General features: G+C 47.9%; 1 protein-coding gene across 7 annotated transcripts in view; it reads right to left on the bottom strand.

The window, feature by feature from the left end:
- LOC110530401 (histone-lysine N-methyltransferase 2C) overlaps positions 1-20,729 on the bottom strand; it is a 139,275-nt gene that overhangs the window by 76,668 nt on the left and 41,878 nt on the right. For all 7 annotated transcript variants that reach the window (XM_036986029.2, XM_036986030.2, XM_090182397.1 and 4 more), the window contains exons 5-9: positions 17,762-17,998; positions 14,292-14,520; positions 1,951-2,113; positions 1,024-1,195; positions 498-612 (exon numbers count right to left, since the gene is read on the bottom strand). In XM_036986029.2, coding sequence (XP_036841924.2) covers positions 498-612; positions 1,024-1,195; positions 1,951-2,113; positions 14,292-14,520; positions 17,762-17,998 — 916 coding nt within the window. The remainder of the gene's footprint in view (positions 1-497; positions 613-1,023; positions 1,196-1,950; positions 2,114-14,291; positions 14,521-17,761; positions 17,999-20,729) is intronic.

Below are 20,729 nucleotides of genomic sequence, written 5' to 3'. Positions count from 1 at the left end.
GTACACACACACCAGTACACACACACACACACACACACACACACACACACTCCCACCAGTACACACACACACCAAAACACACATACACACCCACACACACACACCAGTACACACACACACGCACGCACCCACCAGTCCACACACTCACCAGTTCACACACACGGGCTGCCGCATTATCTGAAATGCTACAGGGTCTGAGGCTAAAATGTACCCTTTAAAAGGGCTGCATGTGTGAGTCATTTCCTTACCACAGGAAGCACAGATACAACCACCAAAAAGGTCATATTCTCAACACGGGTAGCCTAGACGACAGCTGAATGTCTCAATGGGAACTGTGGGAGTTTTAAACCAACGTTCTTACAAATTGACACAGAAAATGAAGACAAACCTTTAGTCCACTTCACATACCATAGAAGAACAAACATATCTATATGATGTAGTCATTCCATAGACCTACAACACAGCACACACAACACAGCTTCCGTTACATCTCCCACCTGACACCTCCATCCGTTGGTAGGGATGTCGTCTATGGCCGGCTGCAGGCAGAAGGTGTGGTAGCCTTTGTCACACATGTCACACACCAACATCTTATCGTCCTCACCCGGGTTCCTACGCACAGGGAAAAGGAGAGGAGGTATGAATGAGATGTATTCTTTGACATAACAGATGGTCGGCATCAACATGGCTTGTCTTGGCTCTGTAGTCTATAGGCTCCTGTTGTGTTAAAAATGGTTGTGCCCTTATCTACAAGACTAATGTATATTGAGAAATCACACGGCAAAGAGTCATTGTGTTAGCCTAATCTACATTTCAGAGAGGATGTCAATTTATCGCAGACTCAGTTGCTACCAGTGACTGGTCTGGTTGAGGTCAAAGGCTAGAGAACAGTGCCACACTCACAAACCAGAGGTAGCACAAACTAAATCGGCAACACACACATGACGGCAACACACACGCACACAACTCAATACAGGGTCAGGTATGTGGGTGGACGGATGGGGCAGTGGAAAGCTGACTCACTTGCAAGTCTGGCAGACCTTGCACTCGGGGCACTGCCAGCCGGCCCTCCTCAGCGGAGTCACAGCCATGTCCAGGCAGGACCCGTGGTAGTGCTGCCCACAGCTGGTACAGAAGAGCTGGTCAGGGAGCTCCCCGGGGCTGTCACAAAGTGCACAGATAGAGTCGTCTGGAACTAGAGGGAGGGGGAGAGCAGGAGAGGGGTGAGAGAGCAGGAGAGGGGGGAGAGAGCAGGAGAGGGGGGGAGAGCAGGAGAGGGGGGAGAGCAGGAGAGGGGTGACAGAGCAGGAGAGGGGGGGAGAGCAGGAGAGGGGGGGAGAGCAGGAGAGGGGTGACAGAGCAGGAGAGGGGGGAGAGAGCAGGAGAGGGGTGACAGAGCAGGAGAGGGGGGAGAGAGCAGGAGAGGGGTGAGAGAGCAGGAGAGGGATGAGAGAGCAGGAGAGGGATGAGAGAGCAGGAGAGGGGTGAGAGAGCAGGAGAGGGATGAGAGAGCAGGAGAGGGATAAGAGAGCAGGAGAGGGGTGAGAGCAGGAGAGGGGTGAGAGAGCAGGAGAGGGGTGAGAGAGCAGGAGAGGGATGAGAGAGCAGGAGAGGGATGAGAGAGCAGGAGAGGGGTGAGAGCAGGAGAGGGGTGAGAGCAGGAGAGGGGTGAGAGAGCATGAGAGGGGTGAGAGAGCAGGAGAGGGGGAGAGCAGGAGAGGGGGGAGAGAGCAGGAGAGGGGGGAGAGCAGGAGAGGGGTGAGAGAGCAGGAGAGGGGGGGGGAAGAGAAAAGGGACACATTTCAGATGGAATGTTTTTGGTTAGGGAATGGAGATTGTGAGTAGCTAATGTCTGGGCCCAGAGTTTATCCTGGTCCAGAAAAACTCTGGGTCCTACTTATGACAGCAATGTTTCAACTGAAGATGTATATCTAGTGCTGCTGGACTCACATCTGCTGATGGCCAGTTCTATGTGATCTGAACAGAGGAGGGAGAGACTCCTGATATCCTGAAAAGTCCCAGCCGCCCCCGCGCAGGGGTAATGGTACAGTCGAGCACATCCTTCAGCACAGCACTTGATGGAGGCTCCAAGGCGTTTACAGTATGCACAGTGCTAGAGAGAGGGGGGACACAGAGGAGTCAGACTAACAGTATGCACAGTGCTAGAGAGATGGGGGACACAGAGGAGTCAGACTAACAGTATGCACAGTGCTAGAGAGAGGGGGGACACAGAGGAGTCAGACTAACAGTATGCACAGTGCTAGAGAGAGGGGGGACAGAGAGGAGTCAGACTAACAGTATGCACAGTGCTAGAGAGAGGGGGGACAGAGAGGAGTCAGACTAACAGTATGCACAGTGCTAGAGAGAGGGGGGACAGAGAGGAGTCAGACTAAGAGTATGCACAGTGCTAGAGAGAGGGGGGACAGAGAGAGGAGTCAGACTAACAGTATGCACAGTGCTAGAGAGAGGGGGGACAGAGAGGAGTCAGACTAACAGTATGCACAGTGCTAGAGAGAGGGGGGACAGAGAGGAGTCAGACTAACAGTATGCACAGTGCTAGAGAGAGGGGGGACAGAGAGGAGTCAGACTAACAGTATGCACAGTGCTAGAGAGAGGGGGACAGAGAGAGGAGTCAGACTAACAGTAAGCACAGTGCTAGAGAGAGGGGGGACAGAGAGGAGTCAGACTAACAGTATGCACAGTGCTAGAGAGAGGGGGGACAGAGAGGAGTCAGACTAACAGTATGCACAGTGCTAGAGAGAGGGGGGACAGAGAGGAGTCAGACTAACAGTATGCACAGTGCTAGAGAGAGGGGGGACAGAGAGGAGTCAGACTAACAGTATGCACAGTGCTAGAGAGAGGGGGAACAGAGAGGAGTCAGACTAACAGTATGCACAGTTCTAGAGAGAGGGGGGACAGAGAGGAGTCAGACTAACAGTATGCACAGTGCTAGAGAGAGGGGGACAGAGAGAGGAGTCAGACTAACAGTATGCACAGTGCTAGAGAGAGGGGGAACAGAGAGGAGTCAGACTAACAGTATGCACAGTGCTAGAGAGAGGGGGGACAGAGAGGAGTCAGACTAACAGTATGCACAGTGCTAGAGAGAGGGGGACAGAGAGGAGTCAGACTAACAGTATGCACAGTGCTAGAGAGAGGGGGAACAGAGAGGAGTCAGACTAACAGTATGCACAGTGCTAGAGAGAGGGGGGACAGAGAGGAGTCAGACTAACAGTATGCACAGTGCTAGAGAGAGGGGGGACAGAGAGAGGAGTCAGACTAACAGTATGCACAGTGCTAGAGAGAGGTGGGACAGAGAGGAGTCAGACTAACAGTATGCACAGTGCTAGAGAGAGGGGGGACAGAGAGGAGTCAGACTAACAGTATGCACAGTGCTAGAGAGAGGGGGGACAGAGAGGAGTCAGACTAACAGTATGCACAGTTCTAGAGAGAGGGGGAACAGAGAGGAGTCAGACTAACAGTATGCACAGTGCTAGAGAGAGGGGGGACAGAGAGGAGTCAGACTAACAGTATGCACAGTGCTAGAGAGAGGGGGACAGAGAGAGGAGTCAGACTAACAGTATGCACAGTGCTAGAGAGAGGGGGGACAGAGAGGAGTCAGACTAACAGTATGCACAGTTCTAGAGAGAGGGGGGACAGAGAGGAGTCAGACTAACAGTATGCACAGTTCTAGAGAGAGGGGGAACAGAGAGGAGTCAGACTAACAGTATGCACAGTGCTAGAGAGAGGGGGGACAGAGAGGAGTCAGACTAACAGTATGCACAGTGCTAGAGAGAGGGGGACAGAGAGAGGAGTCAGACTAACAGTATGCACAGTGCTAGAGAGAGGGGGGACAGAGAGGAGTCAGACTAACAGTATGCACAGTTCTAGAGAGAGGGGGGACAGAGAGGAGTCAGACTAACAGTATGCACAGTGCTAGAGAGAGGGGGGACAGAGAGGAGTCAGACTAACAGTATGCACAGTTCTAGAGAGAGGGGGAACAGAGAGGAGTCAGACTAACAGTATGCACAGTGCTAGAGAGAGGGGGAACAGAGAGGAGTCAGACTAACAGTATGCACAGTGCTAGAGAGAGGGGGACAGAGAGGAGTCAGACTAACAGTATGCACAGTGCTAGAGAGAGGGGGAACAGAGAGGAGTCAGACTAACAGTATGCACAGTGCTAGAGAGAGGGGGGACAGAGAGGAGTCAGACTAACAGTATGCACAGTGCTAGAGAGAGGGGGACAGAGAGGAGTCAGACTAACAGTATGCACAGTGCTAGAGAGAGGGGGGACAGAGAGGAGTCAGACTAACAGTATGCACAGTGCTAGAGAGAGGGGGACAGAGAGGAGTCAGACTAACAGTATGCACAGTGCTAGAGAGAGGGGGGACAGAGAGGAGTCAGACTAACAGTATGCACAGTGCTAGAGAGAGGGGGGACAGAGAGGAGTCAGACTAACAGTATGCACAGTGCTAGAGAGAGGGGGACAGAGAGGAGTCAGACTAACAGTATGCACAGTGCTAGAGAGGGGGGACAGAGAGGAGTCAGACTAACAGTATGCACAGTGCTAGAGAGAGGGGGACAGAGAGGAGTCAGACTAACAGTATGCACAGTGCTAGAGAGAGGGGGACAGAGAGGAGTCAGACTAACAGTATGCACAGTGCTAGAGAGAGGGGGACAGAGAGGAGTCAGACTAACAGTATGCACAGTGCTAGAGAGAGGGGGGACAGAGAGGAGTCAGACTAACAGTATGCACAGCGCTAGAGAGGGGGGACAGAGAGGAGTCAGACTAACAGTATGCACAGTGCTAGAGAGAGGGGGGCAGAGAGGAGTCAGACTAACAGTATGCACAGTTCTAGAGAGAGGGGGGACACAGAGGAGTCAGACTAACAGTATGCACAGCGCTAGAGAGAGGGGGGACAGAGAGGAGTCAGACTAACAGTATGCACAGTGCTAGAGAGAGGGGGACAGAGAGGAGTCAGACTAACAGTATGCACAGTGCTAGAGAGAGGGGGACAGAGAGGAGTCAGACTAACAGTATGCACAGTTCTAGAGAGAGGGGGGACAGAGAGGAGTCAGACTAACAGTATGCACAGTGCTAGAGAGAGGGGGACAGAGAGGAGTCAGACTAACAGTATGCACAGTGCTAGAGAGAGGGGGGACAGAGAGGAGTCAGACTAACAGTATGCACAGTTCTAGAGAGAGGGGGGACAGAGAGGAGTCAGACTAACAGTATGCACAGTGCTAGAGAGAGGGGGGACAGAGAGGAGTCAGACTAACAGTATGCACAGTGCTAGAGAGAGGGGGGACAGAGAGGAGTCAGACTAACAGTATGCACAGTGCTAGAGAGAGGGGGGACAGAGAGGAGTCAGACTAACAGTATGCACAGTGCTAGAGAGAGGGGGACAGAGAGGAGTCAGACTAACAGTATGCACAGTGCTAGAGAGAGGGGGACAGAGAGGAGTCAGACTAACAGTATGCACAGTGCTAGAGAGAGGAGTCAGACTAACAGTATGCACAGTGCTAGAGAGAGGGGGACAGAGAGGAGTCAGACTAACAGTATGCACAGTGCTAGAGAGAGGGGGAACAGAGAGGAGTCAGACTAACAGTATGCACAGTGCTAGAGAGAGGGGGAACAGAGAGGAGTCAGACTAACAGTATGCACAGTGCTAGAGAGAGGGGGACAGAGAGGAGTCAGACTAACAGTATGCACAGTGCTAGAGAGAGGGGGGACAGAGAGGAGTCAGACTAACAGTATGCACAGTGCTAGAGAGAGGGGGGACAGAGAGGAGTCAGACTAACAGTATGCACAGTGCTAGAGAGAGGGGGACAGAGAGGAGTCAGACTAACAGTATGCACAGTGCTAGAGAGGGGGGACAGAGAGGAGTCAGACTAACAGTATGCACAGTGCTAGAGAGAGGGGGACAGAGAGGAGTCAGACTAACAGTATGCACAGTGCTAGAGAGAGGGGGACAGAGAGGAGTCAGACTAACAGTATGCACAGTGCTAGAGAGAGGGGGACAGAGAGGAGTCAGACTAACAGTATGCACAGTGCTAGAGAGAGGGGGGACAGAGAGGAGTCAGACTAACAGTATGCACAGCGCTAGAGAGGGGGGACAGAGAGGAGTCAGACTAACAGTATGCACAGTGCTAGAGAGAGGGGGGCAGAGAGGAGTCAGACTAACAGTATGCACAGTTCTAGAGAGAGGGGGGACACAGAGGAGTCAGACTAACAGTATGCACAGCGCTAGAGAGAGGGGGGACAGAGAGGAGTCAGACTAACAGTATGCACAGTGCTAGAGAGAGGGGGACAGAGAGGAGTCAGACTAACAGTATGCACAGTTCTAGAGAGAGGGGGGACAGAGAGGAGTCAGACTAACAGTATGCACAGTGCTAGAGAGAGGGGGACAGAGAGGAGTCAGACTAACAGTATGCACAGTGCTAGAGAGAGGGGGGACAGAGAGGAGTCAGACTAACAGTATGCACAGTTCTAGAGAGAGGGGGGACAGAGAGGAGTCAGACTAACAGTATGCACAGTGCTAGAGAGAGGGGGGACAGAGAGGAGTCAGACTAACAGTATGCACAGTGCTAGAGAGAGGGGGGACAGAGAGGAGTCAGACTAACAGTATGCACAGTGCTAGAGAGAGGGGGGACAGAGAGGAGTCAGACTAACAGTATGCACAGTGCTAGAGAGAGGGGGACAGAGAGGAGTCAGACTAACAGTATGCACAGTGCTAGAGAGAGGGGGACAGAGAGGAGTCAGACTAACAGTATGCACAGTGCTAGAGAGAGGAGTCAGACTAACAGTATGCACAGTGCTAGAGAGAGGGGGACAGAGAGGAGTCAGACTAACAGTATGCACAGTGCTAGAGAGAGGGGGAACAGAGAGGAGTCAGACTAACAGTATGCACAGTGCTAGAGAGAGGGGGAACAGAGAGGAGTCAGACTAACAGTATGCACAGTGCTAGAGAGAGGGGGACAGAGAGGAGTCAGTCAGCCAGTCAATCAATCATATGCATTCATTTTACATCAGCACAAAGCGCGTTAAGTAACCTGGTCTAAACCGGGAGTCAGATCCAGACCCTTACCATACCTACAGACACAATATGAAAACCCTACTACAATGGGAAACATAAGAGTTTTAAAGTAAATTATTTTCTGTAGCAGAAAACATTGCTCATGCAAGTCTATGGTTCCCCTTTCTGTACACGTTTCCCTTGAAACGACCCATCCATTCTCTCAGTTCTTCTTGATCAAAAACTTAAATTCTGCTCCATTTGTCACACCATGATTAGCCCATTGATGTTCACACTTCTCTCCCAAAGTGTCATATCACATGTATTGGTCTCTTCAGACTTTCCCAGGAGTTCTTCCCCAAACACAGTCCTGCCTCCTCTCCTTCATCTGCACTAACCTGAACCAACTGACCAGGTAAAAGTCAGCCTAATGATGAACTTCCACCATATTGTTATCTCTCCTCAACTCTTTTCTAACCAGAGCAGATGAAGGAAACAAGGAGGGCTGATGTTTTTATTCAGTTGAGAAGGGAGCTGCTGATTTGCTAATGGGGGTGACAAGGGGGGTGAGAAGGTGGAGCGAGAGAGAGAGAGATGATCAGGAAGGCTGGTAAAGATGGTCTCTGTCAGTGCTGCTCTCTCCTCTCTCAGCTGTGAAAAGGAAAAGGCCACCCAACAGTGAAGGCTGTATAGATTCATGGTGGCTTACCACAGTGTCTACTGTAGCATTAGCACCAACAAAGCTCACAGAACTCTGAATGGGTGGTTACAGAACTCTGAATGGGTGGTTACAGACCTCTGAATGGGTGGTTACAGACCTCTGAATGGGTGGTTACAAACCTCTGAATGGGTGGTTACAGAACTCTGAATGGGTGGTTACAAACCTCTGAATGGGTGGTTACAAACCTCTGAATGGGTGGTTACAAACCTCTGAATGGGTGGTTACAAACCTCTGAATGGGTGGTTACAAACCTCTGAATGGGTGGTTACAGACCTCTGAATGGGTGGTTACAAACCTCTGAATGGGTGGTTACAAACCTCTGAATGGGTGGTTACAGACCTCTGAATGGGTGGTTACAGACCTCTGAATGGGTGGTTACAGACCTCTGAATGTGGGGGTGCTTTGCTGTAGGAGGGCTCGTGCCATTTACAAAATAGATGGCATCATGAAGCAGAAAATGTATGTGGATATATTGAAGCGACATCTCAAGACATCAGTCAGGAAGTTAAAGCTTGGGCGCAAATGGGTCTTCCAAATGGACAATGACCCTCAGCACACTTCCAAAGTGTTGTGGCAAAATAGCTTAAGGACAAAAAAGTCAAGGTATTGGAGTGGCCATCACAAAGCCCTGACCTCAATCCTATAGAAAATTTGTGGGCAGAACAGAAAAGGTGTGTGCGAGCAAGGAGGCCTACAAACCTGACTCAGTTACACCAGCTCTGTCAGGAGGAATGGGCCAAAATTCACCCAACTTATTGTGGGAAGCTTGTGGAAGGCTACCCAAAACGTTTGACCCAAGTTAAACAATTTAAAGGCAATGCTACCAAATACTAATTGAGTGTATGTAAACTTCTGACCCACTGGGAACATGATGAAAGAAATAAAAGCTCAAATAAAAAATACTCTCTACTATTATTCTGACATTTCACATTCTTAAAATAAAGTGGTGATCCTAACTGACCTAAGACAGGGAATTTTTACTAGGATTAAATGTCAGAAATTGTGAAAAACTGAGTTTAAATGTATTTTGCTAAGGTGTATGTAAACTTCCGACTTCAACTGTATATCTTCCTCAACGAGGACTATCCTGAAGCTGTGCGCCAGAAGAGTAAAGAACTGATCCCAGCCATGAAAGCTGCTAGAGCACGTGGGGACATTGCTTACATCCACTATGACAGGCTCATTGTCCACCCTCCCTCCCAGAAGCCTGGTAGGGATGAGAGCCAAGCCTATGGGTTTGTAGCTTCAGGCCCGCAGCACGCACACACACCAATTTATTAATGGACTGCTGAATGTATATTTCTTTCTCTTGCTTTGTCTGCTTTTTTCAGTGTTATGTCTGTCTCTGATAAGCTACCCAGTGCACATTAATATATGTATCCTTAGAAATAAAATTCATTCTTGCTGCATCAGATAACATTCATTGATATAAAACCTATAGAAGAGACAGAAATGCTTGTGGGGGAGGTGTTGCTGTATATATTCAGAGCCATATCCCTGTAATGCTGAGAGAAGATCTTATGTCAAGTGTTATTGAAGTGTTGTGGTTGCAGATTCACTTGGCACATCTAAAGCCTTTTCTTTTCGGATGTTGATATATTTAATTAATTATTTTTTAATTTTACCTTTATTTAACTAGGCAAGTCAGTTAAGAACAAATTATTATTTTCAATGACGACCTAGGAACAGTGGGTTAACTGCCTTGTTCAGGGGCAGAACGACAGATTTTTACCTTGTCAGCTCGGGGATTCGATCTTGCAACCTTTCGGTTACTAGTCCAACACTCAAACCACTCGGCTACTTGCCGCCCCGGTCAAAAGTTTGGACACACCTACTCATTCAAGGGTTTTTCTTTCTTTTTACTATATTCTACATTGTACAATAATAGTGAAGACATCAAAACTATGAAAAACACATATGGAATAATGTAGCACCCAAAAAAAGTGTTCAACAAATCTAAATATAATTTATATGTAAGATTCTTCAAATAGCCACCCTTTGCCTTGACAGCTTTGCACACGGTTGGCATTCTCTCAACCAGCTTCATGAGGTAGTTACCAGCAATGCATTTCAATTAACAAGTGTGCCTTCTTAAAAGTTAATTTGTGGAATTTCTTTCTTTCTTAATGTGTTTGAGCCAATCAGTTGTGTTGTGACAAGGTGGGGGGTATACAGAAGATAGCCCTATTGTGGGAATTGCTTCATATGTAGCCATATATGTTCCATGTGTTGGAACTGGTTCAAGACTGTTGGAAAATCATTCCAGGTGAAGCTGGTTGAGAGAATACCAAGCGTGTGCAAAGCTGTCATCAAGGCAAAGGTTGGCTATTTGAAGAATTTCAAATATAAAATATAACACTTTTTTGGTTACTACAAGATTCCATGTGTTATTTCACAGTTTTGATGTCTTCACTATTATTCTACAAAGTAGAAAATAGTCCAAATAAAGAAATGTGTTCTAAAACTTTTGACCGGTAGTGTAGGCCACCAAGTAATAACAGTCAATATCTAAACAATATGTGCGAAATGCTTGACAGTGTATGTGATGTAAAAAGAGAGGTCTACTTTCATGGGGAATCTTGACTGGTTTTCATCAAGCTGTCCGCTCAAGAGGAAGCTTCTTACTGTAACCAGTGCCTAGTGCCTGTAATCTGGTTCAGGTTATTAATCAACCTACCAGGGTGTTTACAAACACTACAGGAACAAGATCAATCACATTTTTACTAATACTGTAGAACTTTGTTCTAAAGCTGTATCTGTACCCATTGGATGCAGTGATCACAATATAGTGGCTAGATCCAGGAAAGCCAAAGTTCCAACAGCTGGGCCTAAAATAGTGTATAAGATTTTGCTGTGACTCCTATGTGGATGATGTTAAAATATTTGTTAGTCTGATGTGATTAATGAGGAGCATCCAGACGCTGCACTTGATGAATTTAAGAAATTGCTTCTTCCAATTATTGATAAACATGCACCTGTTAAGAAACGGACAGTTAAGGCTCCATGGATTGATGAGGAATTTATAAACTGAATGGTTGAAAGAGATGGGGCAAAAGGAGGGGCTGCGCATCTGACTGGCTGACTTACTGCAAATTAGGAGATGTGACTAAACTCAACAAAAAGAAGAAGAAACTGTATTCTGAAGCCAAGATCAATGATATAAAGATTGATGGGACAAAAACTTGAGTTGTTTAAATGAAATGATGGGCAGAAAGACAAATTCCATCGAATCAGATGGCTTATTTATCACAAAACAATTTGATGTTGCCAATTATTTTAATGATTACTTCATTGACAAAGTGGGCAACCAAAAACAATCAAGAAACATAGAGTATTACATAGAGCAATTATTGCATGGAACTCCATTCCATCTCATATTGCTCAAATGAACAGCAAACCTGAACAGCAAACCTAAAAAAAAACAGATAAAACAACACCTAACGGCTCAACACCTAACGGCTCAACACCTAACGGCACAACACCTAACGGCACAACACCTAACGGCACAACACCTAACGGCACAACACCCAACGGCACAACACCTAACGGCGCAATACCTAACGGCACAACACCTAACGGCACAATACCTAACGGCACAATACCTAACACCTAACGGCACAACACCTAACGGCACAATACCTAACGGCACAACACCTAACGGCACGACACCTAACGGCACAATACCTAACGGCACAACACCTAACGGCTCAACACCTAACGGCTCAACACCAATCGGCACAATACCTAACGGCACAACACCTAACGGCTCAACACCTAACGGCACAACACCAATCGGCACAATACCTAACGGCACAATACCTAACGGCACAACACCAATCGGCACAAAACCAAACGGCACAAAACCAAACGGTACAAAACCAAACGGCACAACAACAAACGGCACAACACAACACCTAACGGCACAACACCTAACGGCACAACACCAAACTGCACGACACCAAACTGCACGACAATACCTAACGGCACAATACCTAACGGCACAATACCTAACACCTAACGGCACAATACCTAACACCTAACAACACAACACCTAACGGCACAATACCTAACACCTAACGGCACAACACCTAACGGCACAACACCCAACGGCACAACACCTAACGGCACAACACCTAACGGCACAATACCTAACGGCACAACACCTAACGGCACAACACCTAACGGCACAATACCTAACGGCACAACACCAATCGGCACAAAACCAAACGGCACAACACCAAACGGCACAACACAACACCAAACGGCACAACACAACACCAAACGGCACAACACCTAACTGCACGACACCAAACTGCACGACACCAAACTGCACGACAATACCTAACGGCACAATACCTAACACCTAACGGCACAACACCTAACGGCACAACACCTAACGGCACAACACCTAACGGCACAATACCTAACGGCACAATACCTAACACCTAACGGCACAACACCTAACACCTAACGGCACAACACCTAACGGCACAATACCTAACACCTAACGGCACAATACCTAACACCTAACGGCACAACACCTAACGGCACAATACCTAACGGCACAACACCTAACGGCACAACACCTAACGACACAACGGCACAACACCTAACGGCACAATACCCAACGGCACAACACCTAACGGCACAATACCTAACGGCACAATACCTAACGGCACAATACCTAACGGCACAACACCTAACGGCACAATACCTAATGGCACAATACCTAACGGCACAACACCTAACGGCACAACACCTAACGGCACAATACCTAACGGCACAATACCTAACGGCACAACACCTAACGGCACAAAACCAAACGGCACAACACCTAACGGCACAAAACCAAACGGCACAACACCTAACGGCACAATACCTAACGGCACAACACCTAACGGCACAAAACCAAACGGCACAACACCTAACGGCACAACACCTAACGGCACGACACCTAACGGCACAAAACCAAACGGCACAAAACCAAACGGCTCAACACCTAACGGCACAAAACCTAACACCTAATGGCACAACACCTAACGGCACAATACCTAACGGCACAACACCTAACGGCACAAAACCAAACGGCTCAACACCTAACGGCACAAAACCTAACACCTAATGGCACAACACCTAACGGCACAAAACCAAACGGCACAAAACCGAACGGCTCAACACCTAACGGCACAACACCCAATGGCACAACACCTAACGGCACAACACCTAACGGCACAACACCTAACGGCACAATACCTAACGGCACAACACATAACGGCACAACACCTAACGGCACAACACCTAACGGCACGACACCTAACGGAACAATACCTAAGGGCACAATACCTAACGGCACAACACCTAACGGCACAAAACCAAACGGCACAAAACCGAACGGCTCAACACCTAACGGCACAACACCTAACGGCACAACACCTAACGGCACAACACCTAACGGCACAACACCTAACGGCACAACACCTAACGGCACAATACCTAACGGCACAACACATAACGGCACAACACCTAACGGCACAACACCTAACGGCACGACACCTAACGGAACAATACCTAAGGGCACAATACCTAACGGCACAACACCTAACGGCACAAAACCAAATGGCACAAAACCAAACGGCTCAACACCTAACGGCACAACACCAAACGGCACAATACCTAACACCTAACGGCACAACACCTAACGGCACAACACCTAACGGCACAACACCTAACGGCACGACACCTAACGGCACAATACCTAACGGCACAACACCTAACGGCACGACACCTAACGGCACGACACCTAACGGCACAACACCTAACGGCACAACACCTAACGGCACAACACCTAACGGCACAATACCTAACGGCACAATACCTAACGGCTCAACACCTAACGGCACAACACCTCTCCACTATTTGACCTAGTTTGTGTGTATGTATTGATATGTAGGCACGTATGCCTTGTTTCCAATTGATGTAGTTCTGTCCTTGAGATGTCTATTAATGTTCTGTATTGTGTCATGTTTTGTGTGGACCCCAGGAAGAGTCTGCTGCTTTTGCCACAGCTAATGGGGATCCTAAAAAATACCAAATACCAAATGTCCCAGAGTTTGTTTGGAATAGGCCATTTCTTTCTCACATAGAACGACAAGCTGACCAACAGAATAGGTACACTTTTCTACTATGCTGGATAGTAGATTGACATAGACTAGTGATTTTGCTGTTCATTACTCATCTTGTTGGCTGAGGAAACGTAAATGTGGACAGTTATTCTGGCATCTTCAAATTCGGTAAGAAGGACACACACCTTTGCAATCTAAATTTGATTTCTGACATTCTGAGCAAGTGGTTGGACGTCCTAACTAGGTTACACAGCCAATGCATTACATATGGGTCTGGTAAGTTTCTCAAATGTCCGGTCAATTAAAATGCTGCTGGTCACATTTTGCTAACGGAAACCCTTATCTATAGACACAGTTAAATCATATTCTCTATAGAGTGTATAATCCCATTTACTTAATAGACGTTTTATCATGAGAGGACTGTGGGCTGCTCACCTCTGTGCTCCCTGAGTCGATGGCTATGTCCACGTTGAGCAGTGATTGTCCCTCGCCTTCACACACGCCTTGCGACCACAACGCACAACAGTGATGCGCCAAGCACTGCCCCGACTCCTCAAAGAAAGACTGGACGTCCACATCTCCTGGGAGGCCGACGTGAGCCAGCTCATCCCACAACCTGCTGGCCTTGTCTGGGTCGGGTAACTCCCCATGGCTCTCAGCTCCACTGGAAGAGAGATGAAGAGGGAGAGATGAGTTAAAATAACTGGAGGTGAGGCGGAGGTAGAAAGAGTTGAAAAAGCAAAGTGAGGCAAGCTGGGCAGGAACGAAGAGAGGGATAGAAAACTAAATAGTAAAATAAGTGATGCAAAGCATAAATGAGAAGAAATAAGGCAGAGAAAAGAGGAGGAGAGATCGGATGAGAGGAAAAATGTTAGAGAGCAGAAAAGGGAGAGAGCAGTAGAGGAGGAGGAGGAGGGGGTGAAAGCGGGTCGTGACACACAAGAGGCTGGCTGTTCTGTCTCATGAAATCTGCTGCAAGGGAAACGGTTCCCAGAGTCCTTGCTCTAGTGAGTTGCCGAGCATGCGGAAAATATGGCAAGAGGGAATTAGCATTTAAAATAACTAGTTGGTTTCAGTAAACAGTAAACACACAAACAGCCAAAACTGAGAGAGTGAAGGCTAGGATGAGGATGAAGAAGTCATAATGATATTCACTGTATAATGCCTTTTCATTGTTATGGCCCTCCTGACCAGAGCGTACATATTGTGCAAAATAGGCTAGCATTCAATTCCATCCTCTATCCCTTTTCTTGAAATGTCCTTCTCCTCTTCACCCTCCGTCCTCTTGCCACCCTCTCTCTCTCTCTGTGGCACAGTCTAGCCTAGAGACACTACCAATCACACTGCTCCAACAATAATGCCTGGCTGGCGTTGGATCGCTGCCAGGCGTGTTGCGGTGGATGTGTGTGTATATATGTACGCTCTGCTCTCTGTGCACATTACGTCACAGGGACCCCAGGGAGAGACACTATTGGCTCCAAAGAACACAAACAAATTAGACAGCTGTCCGAAACACGTCCAGGGAGGGTCCTTTGTTGGCACAGTGCACAGTACGCGCACACACGCACTTACGTGTTAGTCTTACTCTACATGGCATAGTAGGACCATTGGGGACCCCAGCAGGCAGAAAAGGCTTGCCAAGGGGGAGCAGAGTGGCGCTAATTTAGCTTTCAAGAGCAGAGTGCTAATATGACCTGCTAAGCCAGAGTATGGTCATCCATTAAGGCCTGCGAGGAGAGTGAATGCACAGGCCTCTCTGCCCTGCGTGTGGATTGTTGATTTAATTTACGAGGGAAGGGGTGCTAATTTAGCCCTGGAAAGTTCAGAGTTAATGTCTGGAACCCTCTCAGATAATTGATCACATTAGCACAATGTGAGGCGAGAGGTAAGGTGGGGTTCACGAGCATTCATATACTCACTCAGACCCTTCCTCTGACACAGGAGAGGATGAAATAGTACACAAAGCACTTACTCCACGCATATGCAATACATTATCAGACACTCAAGACATCAACTCTGAGATTAGACTTCAGCTGCCAGCTGAAATCATCCACTATGATGACATGTTGCACACACATCTTTGTTTGCTGCTGTTTTTGTGTCCCTTTGTTTTGATGTTTCTGTGTCATGTTGCTCACTCCCTGCCCAGGCGTCTGTATTGGAAAGGAGTCTGTATGAACAGGCGTCTGTATTGGTAAGGCGTCTTTATTGGCAAGGCCGCATGGACAGGCAAGGCCGCATGGACAGGCAAGGCCGTATGGACAGGCAAGGCCGTATGGACAGGCAAGGCCGTATGGACAGGAGTCTGTATCAGACAGGAGTCTGTATCGGACAGGGGTCTGTATTGGACAGGGGTCTGTATCGGACAGGGGTCTGTATCGGACAGGAGTCTGTATCGGACAGGCGTCTGTATTGGTAAGACGTTTGTATGGACAGGCGTCTGTATTGGTAAGACGTTTGTATGGACAGGCGTTTGTATTGGTAAGACGTATGTATTGGTAATACGTCTGTATGGACAGGCGTTTGTATTGGTAAGACGTTTGTATGGACAGGAGTCTGTATCGGACAGGCGTCTGTATTGGTAAGACGTTTGTATGGACAGGCGTCTGTATTGGTAAGACGTTTGTATGGACAGGCGTTTGTATTGGTAAGACGTCTGTATGGACAGGCGTCTGTATTGGTAAGACGTCTGTATGGACAGGCGTCTGTATCGGTAAGACGTTTGTATGGACAGGCGTCTGTATTGGTAAGACGTTTGTATGGACAGGCGTTTGTATTGGTAAGACATTTGTATGGACAGGAGTCTGTATCGGACAGGCGTCTGTATTGGTAAGACGTTTGTATGGACAGGCGTCTGTATTGGTAATACGTCTGTATGGACAGGCGTCTGTATTGGTAAGACGTTTGTATGGACAGGCGTTTGTATTGGTAAGACGTATGTATTGGTAAGACGTTTGTATGGACAAGCGTCTGTATTGGTAATACGTCTGTATGGACAGGCGTCTGTATTGGTAAGACGTCTGTATGGACAGGCGTCTGTATTGGTAATACGTCTGTATGGACAGGAGTCTGTATCGGTAAGACGTTTGTATGGACAGGCGTCTGTATTGGTAAGACGTCTGTATGGACAGGCGTCTGTATTGGTAAGACGTTTGTATGGACAGGAGTCTGTATCGGACAGGCATCTGTATTGGTAAGACGTTTGTATGGACAGGCGTCTGTATTGGTAAGACGTCTGTATGGACAGGCGTCTGTATTGGTAAGACGTCTGTATGGACAGGCGTCTGTATTGGTAAGACGTCTGTATGGACAGGCGTCTGTATTGGTAATACGTCTGTATGGACAGGAGTCTGTATCGGACAGGCGTCTGTATTGGTAAGACGTTTGTATGGACAGGCGTCTGTATTGGTAAGACGTCTGTATAGACAGGCGTCTGTATTGGTAAGACGTTTGTATGGACAGGAGTCTGTATCGGACAGGCATCTGTATTGGTAAGACGTTTGTATGGACAGGCTTCTGTATTGGTAATACGTCTGTATGGACAGGCGTCTGTATTGGTAAGACGTCTGTATGGACAGGCGTCTGTATCGGACAGGCGTCTGTATTGGTAAGACGTTTGTATGGACAGGCGTCTGTATTGGTAAGACGTCTGTATGGACAGGCGTCTGTATTGGTAAGACGTCTGTATGGACAGGCGTCTGTATGAACAGGCAAGGCTGGCCAAATAAACAGCCTGTGACATCAAAGCAGCAGAGAGCCCAGCTCTCGTTCCATACAGCTCATTAACCGGTTACAGAGGCCATCACAGATTTTACCGTCCCTGCTCGCCCAGACCGGACCAGGCTAGCTTTACCAGCCAAACCCTTTCAGACAGCCGTGTCATCCAGCCAGCCAGGCCTACTTACTTCTGTGTGCCTCTCTGTCCTGAACTGGCATCTCCGGCTGCATCGCTGGGCTGAGTGTTTCTGTCAACACCGCTGTCATCTCTGCCGTATCCTTTGCTGGCCTTGCTGTGGTCGTTGGCCTGGCCTCCTCCTCCTGTCGCATTGCGCTCGTGTCCAGGCGAGGAGTCGAACACTTGGAGATCCCCCTGACCCAGCAGACTGCGGCCGCCACAGTAACAGAAGGCACAGAGCTGCTCACTGAGAGAGGGAGAGAGGGACTGTCAGTTAATTATATATACCCAGTGGGACATTCAGCCATGCATCATGGTCAGTGGCTGGCCGTGAATTACTTCTCTTCGGTTTGGCATGGCACAGTCAGGCGCGAACAAAGCAAGGGTGCACACACACGTCTATATTTGTGTTGCAATTCCCAACAGTATTCCTTTCTTACAACAAACATCTGTGGGAATTGAAAGTTACACGTAGTATGGGCCTTTGATACACATCTACTCAAATCAATAGATTAAGTAACATCCATCCATCCGAGGATCCAAAACAGAGGACCTCGAGCCGCCATAGAGGGAGCGGCAGACAGGCTGGGAGTGAAGGAAAGTAAAGCAAACCAGGCAGATCAGACCAGAGCAGGTTGTACATATTTATCAGGTTGGTTTCTGAGGGAGGAGATGGGTTTGTTAATAAGATTCCTGGAGAGATACTGCCTGCTTAACTGGTCGGTCCGCCCGCCCGCCCCTCTATCCTCCATCACCAGCATCGACAATGCAGTCAGTCTGAAAGATTGATTACAACCTTTAACAGAGTGGCACCTATGACGGGGGGGGTAATGTTCCTGTTCCCACTCCCGGCTGGTAACTCAATGCTCTGACACACCGGAGATGCCCCCGTACATGTGTGTATTTGTCCATAAATGAGAATATGCATGCAAGCTGTGGTGTCTACATACTGAATGTGTACTGATGAAGAACGATGGATACATACACTATATACACAAAAGTATGTGGACACCCCTTCGGCTATCTCCGTCACAGCTGTTGATGACATGTGTATAACATCGAGCACACAGCCATGCAATCTCCAAAGACAAACATTGGCAGTAGAATGGCCTTACTGAAGAGCTCAGTGACTTTAAACGTGGCACCGTCATAGGATGCCACCCTTCCAACCAGTCAGTTGATCAAATTTCTGCCCGGGAGCTTCATGAAATGGGTTTCCATGGCCGAGCAGCCGCACACAAGCCTAAGATCAGGATGAGCAATGTTAAGCTCGCCACCATTGGACTGGAGCAGTGAAACACGTTCTCTGGATTGATGAATGACGCTGCACCACCCATCTGGTAGTTCGACGGACAAATCTGGGTTTGGTGGGTGCCAGGAGAACGCTACCTGCCCGAATGCATAGTGCCAACTGTAAAGTTTGGTGGAGGAGAAATAATGGTCTGGGGCTGGTGTTCATGGTTAGGCTCCTTAGTTACAGTGAAGGGAAATCTTAACGCTACAGCATACAATGACATTCTAGACAATTCTGTGCTTCCAACTTTGTCGCAACAGTTTGGGGAAGGCTCTTTCCTGGCTCTTTCAACGCCCCCTGTGCATAAAGCAAGGTACATACAGAAATGGTTTGTCGAGATCGGTGTGGAAGAACTTGACTGGCCTGAACAGAACCCTGACCTCAACTCCATCAAACCTTTGGAATTAATTGGAACACTGACTGCGAGCCAGGTCTAATTGCCCAACATCACTGTCCGACCTCACTAATGCTCTTGTGACTGATTGGAAGCAAGTCCCTGCAGCAATGTTCCAACATCTAGTGGAAATTCTTCCCAAAAGAGTGGAGGCTGTAATAACAGCAAAGGGGGGAGCAACTCCATATACAGTGCATTCGGTAAGTATTCTGGCCCCTTGACTTTTTCCACATTTTGTTACGTTACAGCCTTATCCGAAAATGGATTTTAAAAATATATCTACACAACACCCCTTAATTATTTTACTTTTAGATATGTGTGTGGTTGTGAATTGTTCGATACTACTGCACTGTTGGAGCTAGGAACACAAGCATTTCACTACACCAGCAATAATATCTGCTAAATATGTATATGTGACCAATAAAATTAGATTTGCTTTCCTAATGACAACGCAAAAACTGCTTTTTTTTTACATTTTTGAAAATGTATCAAAAAAGAAAAACTGAAGCAGGTTTCCATCAAGGTTCTTTTTGTACTTTGCTAGTCTCCCAGTCCCTGCCACTAAAAAATATTCCCACAGTATGATGCTGCCACCACCGTGCTTCACTGTAGGGATGGTGCTAGGTTTCCTCCTGACTTGACGCTTGGCATTCAGGCCAAAGAGTTCAATCTTGGTTTCATCAGACCAGAGAATTTTGTTTCTCATTGTCTGAAAGTCCATAGGTGCCTTTTGGCAAACTCCAAGCGGGCTGTCATATGCCTTTTAATGAGGAGTGGCTTCTGTCTGGCCACTCTAACATAAAGGCCTGACTGGTGGAGTGCTGCAGAGATGGTTGTGCTTCTGGAAGGTTCTCCCATCTCTACATCTCTCTGGTGCTCTATTATCGGGTTCTTGGTCACCTCCCTGATCAAGGCCATTCTCCCCTGATGAATCTGTTTGGCCCGGGCGGCCAGCTCTAGGAAGAGTCTTGGTGGTTCCAAACCTCTTTAGTTTGAGAATGATGGAGGCCACTGTGTTCTTGGGGACCTTCAATGCTGCAGATTTTTTTTGGCACCCTTCCCCAGTTCTGTGCCTCGACACAATCCTCTCGTCTCGGAGCTCTGCGGACAATTCCTTCAACCTCATGGCTTGGTTTTTGCTCTGACATGCACTGTCAACTGTGGGACCTTATATAGACAGGTGTGTGCCTTTCCAAATCCTGTCCAATCAGTTGAATTTACCACAGGTGGACTCCAACCAAGTTGTAGAAACATCTCAAGGATGATTAATGGAAACAGGACGCACTTGAG

The sequence above is a fragment of the Oncorhynchus mykiss genome, chromosome 8 (genome assembly GCF_057628025.1).
Source record: "Oncorhynchus mykiss isolate SJ-2025 chromosome 8, ASM5762802v1, whole genome shotgun sequence".
Taxonomy (NCBI): Eukaryota; Metazoa; Chordata; class Actinopteri; order Salmoniformes; family Salmonidae; genus Oncorhynchus; species Oncorhynchus mykiss.
Note: the sequence above shows the minus strand (reverse complement) of the source record. Positions and strands in the feature narration are given on the sequence as shown.